This window comes from Carlito syrichta, unplaced genomic scaffold, assembly GCF_000164805.1.
Source record: "Carlito syrichta isolate Samal-C Ts95f unplaced genomic scaffold, Tarsius_syrichta-2.0.1 Scaffold145297, whole genome shotgun sequence".
Classification (NCBI taxonomy): domain Eukaryota; kingdom Metazoa; phylum Chordata; class Mammalia; order Primates; family Tarsiidae; genus Carlito; species Carlito syrichta.
Window position 1 is genome coordinate 267,611 of NW_007089393.1, and position 5,470 is coordinate 273,080.

Genomic DNA, 5,470 nt, shown 5'->3' on the forward strand with positions numbered 1-5,470 from the left:
GTGCATTCTTGTAGATGGTAATATTTTGTATGGGTGCTTGTAGCCATTACTTGGAAAAAACAACCCCCCCCCAAGATATGTAGATTATACATTAAAAAAAAAAACTTGTGGATGCCTCTTCGGGGGCCAATACGTCAATGTGCAATCAGTGAGAAAAACATTACATTTTGACAAGACATAACTGAGGACTTGAGAGTAGGTGGCTGTTATGTTTCCCATTTGAAGATGGAAAGATCTACAGATAGATTGTAGATATTTACACACACCATTCTGCATCTTACTTTTAAAAAAATGTAATGTAATTCTTAAAGTGGCCACGTACCACTGAGCTATACACTTAAAAAGGTAAAGATAGCAACTATTATGTGTATTGTCACAATAAAATCAATTCTTATTTAATTTTTTTTAGAAAGCAGGATTTATTGAGAGGAAAGAAAAGCTCCCACAGTGGTAGGGGACCCAAGGGGGTTGCCCTAAAATCAATTTTTAAAATAGCCACAAATTCTGATACATTTTCCACTAAGAGGTAGAGGCTGTCTCTTCCCCTTGATTCTGTGTGGGCTTTGACTGTTTCAACCAAAACAGTATGGCAGAAATTATGCTGTGTGATTTTTAAATTGTCTTATTTTATTTTACTAAGTGTTATGTGCATCCATCATGCATCTTTTTAATTTTTTTAGTTGGAGTCTCACTCTGTCGTTGCCCGTCTGGAGTGCAGTGGCACACTCATGGCCACCTCAGCATCGACCCACTGAGCTCCAGTGATCCTTCCGCCTCAGTCTTTCTGTCTTTTTTTTTTTGAGTTGAAGTCTCACTCTGTCACCCAGACTGGAGTGCAGTGGCCGCTCCCAGCCACCGCAGCCTCAACCTGCAGGGCTCTGGCTATCTTTCCGCCTTAGCCTTCCAAGTCGCCAGAACCACAGGTGCATGCTTCCATACCCGGTTAATTTTTTTTTGGTTTATTGTAGAGATGAGGTCTCGCCAAGTTGCCCAGGCAGGTCTCGAACCCGCGGGCTCAGGCAATTCACTCACCTCAGCCTCCCAAGGCACGGGATTACAGGCTGAGCCACTGAGCCCGGCCGGCAGTCTTTTTAATATTATACATGAACTTACTCCACTACTGGATCTGTAGGCATTAAAAAAAAAAACAAACAGGTTATATTATACAGAAAATTGTTCAATGTTTTATTGTTCTTTGGACAACTACTTTGGGGGTCTGGACTAAACATTTTTCCTGTTTAAAATCATGAAAAGGAGACACTATCTAAATTTTGTTCTCCAACACGTCAGAGTGGGACATAAGAGGATGCCAGTGTGTCCACAGCAGGACCAGGCCACTTCCTTGTTCTTCGTTGTGGCTGCATGCAGTTATAGGCCTGTCCCTGCTTGATGAATATTTGGGTTGTTTCTGATTTTTTTTTTTTCTGACAAAGTGAATACCTCTCACAAGTGCATGTTCCAGGAAGTGGACTAGTTAGGTCAAAGGGTATGCAGAGTTGTAATGTTCAAGAGGTTGCCACATAGCCCTCCAGAGAACTAGAACAAACTTAAACTCCCACCAGTTAAATCCAGTAACACCTTTTCCCATGACTTGGCCCATACCGTTAACAAAATGTAATCTTTGCCGTTCTGATAAGTAGAAGATTGAATCTAAGAAGGGTTTCAGTTTGCATTTTATACTAGTGAATCTTATTTCTTTTCACATGTTTAAAAGCCCTTTGTATTTTTCTATGATCTATTTACATTCTTTGCTTTTGTTTTTTAAATATAATTTTCTTACTTGTAAGAATTTTCTATTTATTAGGGAAATAAGTTTTGTCTGTAAAATGCATTGAGAATATTTTTATGTTAGTCATTTGTTATCATTTATGGTAGCTTTTGCCACATGAAATTTTTATGTTGTCAAATGTATACAACTTATAGCTTTGAGTTTTTGTGTTAAACTTGTAAAGATCTCCTTTGCTATCAAGATCACAAAATGTTTCCCATGTTACTAGTTATCTCATGGTTAATTTTGGTCCAATCATTTTAAATGGCATTTTTAATCATATAGTAATTACCATGTTTTCAAAATTATTTTTAGACCTTATACTTTATTGATGTGTCTGTTAATGTGCTGGCACAACACTGTTTTAATTATTGAGATTTTATGATTTTTTTTTTTTTTTTTGAGTTGGAGTCTCATTCTGTCACCCAGACCCGGCCACTGCAGCCTCGACCTGCTGGGCTCTGGCGATCCTTCTGCCTCAGCCTTCCAAGTAGCTGGAACTACAGGCGTGTGCTACCACGCCTGGCTAATTTTTGATTTATTGTAGAGATGAGGTCTTGCCAAGTTGCCCAGGCGGGTCTCAAACCCGTGGGCTCAGGCAATCCACTCACCTCAGCCTCCTAAAGCATTGGGATTATAGGCTGAGCCACTGAGCCCGGCCAAAATGATTTAACATCTGTCTGGCTTAATCCTCCTCATTGCTCTTATTCTTCTGCTTTATTTATTTTGGCTATTTTTATTTATTTTTCCATGTGATATTTACAAGAAGTTTGTCTACGTCCTATGTAAATAGTTACTGGGCTATATTTTATTTATTTTATTTTATTTTTTTGGAGTTGGAGTCTCACTCTGTCACCCAGACTGCAGTGCAGTGGCCGCTCCTGGCCACCACAGCCTCGACCTGCTGGGCTCTGGCTATCTTTCCACCTCAGCTTTCCAAGTAGCTGGAACTACAGGCGCGCACTACCACACCTGGCTAATTTTTTGATTTATTGTAGAGATGAGGTCTCACCAAGTTGCCCAGGCGGGTCTCAAACCCGTGGGCTCAGGCAATCCACTCACCTCAGCCTCCCAAGGCACGGGATTACAGGCTGAGCCACTGAGCCCGGCTTATATTTTAAATATAGAGGTCAAATCCCATGAAAAATATCTTTGCAAATTAAGCTATTTGCATTTTAAAGTAATCATTACTGAGAAACTATACTAAACATGTTCAAAGCACAAAATAATTTTAATTATATTGCAATTGCAAAACTTGCAATTAGCTAAACAGAAGCCTATATGATCATAATAACTAACAATTTTGGCACTAGCAGGTACTGTGCTAGGTGTTTTATATGAACCATCGTTCAAACCTCCTGCCACAAAAGGTAGGTACTTTTACCATCTTCATTTTACAGATGAGAGAATTAAGACTGTGAGCAATAAAGTAACTTGTCCAGAATCACCCAGCTTGTTAAGTGATAGAAGCAATTCAAATGTAGGTCTGTTTTACTCCAAAGCCCATGTGTTTAATCACAAGGCTACAATGAGTTTTCCACACAGAAATGTTTTCCTCAACTGGCAAAACAAAGGCAAATGAATTGCAATAATACCGAAATCACTTTACTCAGGTTATTCACAAGTATGGTAAAGACTACAAAGGCGAGATAACAGGTGCAATGAGCATTTTCCTGTGCTGGTGTTTAGCCCCTCATGTCCTTCTAGGCCGCAGACTGTACTGCTGGGGATTTGTAGCCTGCAGACCGCTTCCCCCAGACGACTTGCCAGGAGCCTTCCTGTTCGGTTCTGTCAATTCTTGGCAGTGGCAGAACAATTAAGGCAGGAGACAGCACGGAGCTACTGCTTTTCTCTTTGGTGGTGGCCTAGCAGCAGCAGCAGTAGCTAAGGGTGGCTTCAGGAAGTGATAGTGCAAGATGTCGGTAGCATCTGTGGAAGGAAACTTCTGGGCTTCTGAGCACAGGGTGGCAGCTCAGCTCTGACAGCTCAGTAGCCAACGTGGCTTGGGAGTCCAAGCCAGGGGCAGGTGAACCTGCTCACCTCTTCTCTTTTTTCTGGCTCTCCTTTCATCTCTCTTTTGCTCTTTCAGTCCTTTTAACAACTTTATAAGCAATCCCTGGCATGGAATCCTTCTCTGCTAGGCATATGTAGAGTGGCTTCTATTTTTCTGACTCATCACTAACTGATACACTCTACAACTAAAATTATATACATATTTACTTGGGATAACATTTAAAAGATTGACATTCTTATTTTTTATACATACGGAACAAACAGGCTATAAGTAATTCACTTTTCTTGAGGGGAGAGCAAACTATTACTGCATTTTGTTCCCTTCATATATGGTATAAAAAGCAGACAGTCTCTATAAGCTATACAAGTAGCCAGCAATGACAAAATTTATTAATCCAGGACATGAGATCTTTATGGGGGCATTATGCTAATATAAAGTGCTTTATTTAGGGCTTGTGGGATGTTTGACAAATAGCTATAACATAGAGGTTGTACAATTTAAAAATTGTAATAAATATGGTCATCAGCAGACTCCAAATTTCCTCTTGTCCTTCTTGAAAAAAGGTCAATGGCTTACTGTAATCCACTAAGAAATATCTAAATGGGAAGAAATACAGAGGTGATTTTTATGAGTAACTTTTTTTTTTTGAGTTGGAGTCTCACTCTGTCGCCCAGACTGGTGTGTAGTGGCCGCTCCTGGCCACCGCAGCCTCGACCTGCTGGGCTCTGGCAATCCTTCCGCCTCACCCTTCCAAGAAGCTGGAATTATAGGCGTGCACTACCATGCCTGACTAATTTTTTGATTTATTGTAGAGATGAAGTCTCGCCAAATTGCCCAGGCGGGTCTCGAACCCGCAGGCTCAGGCAATCCACTCACCTCAGCCTCCCAAAGCACGGGATTACAGGCTGAGCCACCGAGCCCGGCTTAGTAACTTTTTTTTTTTTTTTGAGTTGGAGTCTCACTCTGTCACCCAGACTGGAGTGCAGTGGCTGCTCCCGGCCACCGCAGCCTCGACTTGCTGGGCTCCGGCGATCCTTCCACCTCAGCCCTCCAAGTAGCCAGAATTACAGGCATGCGCTACCACGCCTGGCTAATTTTTTTTTTTTTTTTATTGTAGAGATGCGGTCTCGCTGCCCAGGCGGGTCTCGAACCCATGGGCTCAGGCAATCCACTCACCTCAGCCTCCCAAAGGCGCAGGATTACAGGCTGAGCCACCGAGCCCGGCTTGTAACTTATTTTTTAAAATAGAAAATGGTCAATTAGAATATAGAGCTTCAGATTTCTTTCTTTCTTTTTTTTGAGTTGGAGTCTCACTCTGTTGCCCAGACTGGAGAGCAGTGGCCGCTCCCGGCCACCGCAGCCTCGACCTGCTGGGCTCTGGTGATCCTTCCGCTCAGTCTTCCAAGTGGTTGGAACTACAGGCACGTGCTACCACGCCTGGCTAATTTTTTTTGTTTTGATTTTATTGTAGAGATGAGGTCTCGCCAAGTTGCCCAGGCGGGTCTCAAACCTGCGGGCTTAGTCAATCCACTCACCTCAGCCTCCCAAAGTGCTGGGATTACAGGCTGAGTCACCGAGCCTGGCTGAGTTTCAGATTTCTTTTTTTTTTTTTGAGTTGGAGTCTTACTCTGTCGCCCAGACTGGAGTGCAGTGGCCGCTCCCAGCCACCGCAGCCTCACCTGCTGGGG

The 5,470-nt window shown here is 42.4% G+C and overlaps 1 protein-coding gene across 1 annotated transcript in view; it reads right to left on the reverse strand.

The window, feature by feature from the left end:
* Window positions 1–4,191: 4,191 nt before the first annotated feature.
* KNTC1 (kinetochore associated 1) overlaps window positions 4,192–5,470 on the reverse strand; it is a 102,679-nt gene continuing 101,400 nt past the window's right edge. Inside the window, exon 63 of the mRNA XM_008050409.2 lies at window positions 4,192–4,378. Within this exon, the coding sequence (XP_008048600.1) occupies window positions 4,355–4,378 (24 nt within the window). The 3' untranslated portion in view covers window positions 4,192–4,354. The remainder of the gene's footprint in view (window positions 4,379–5,470) is intronic.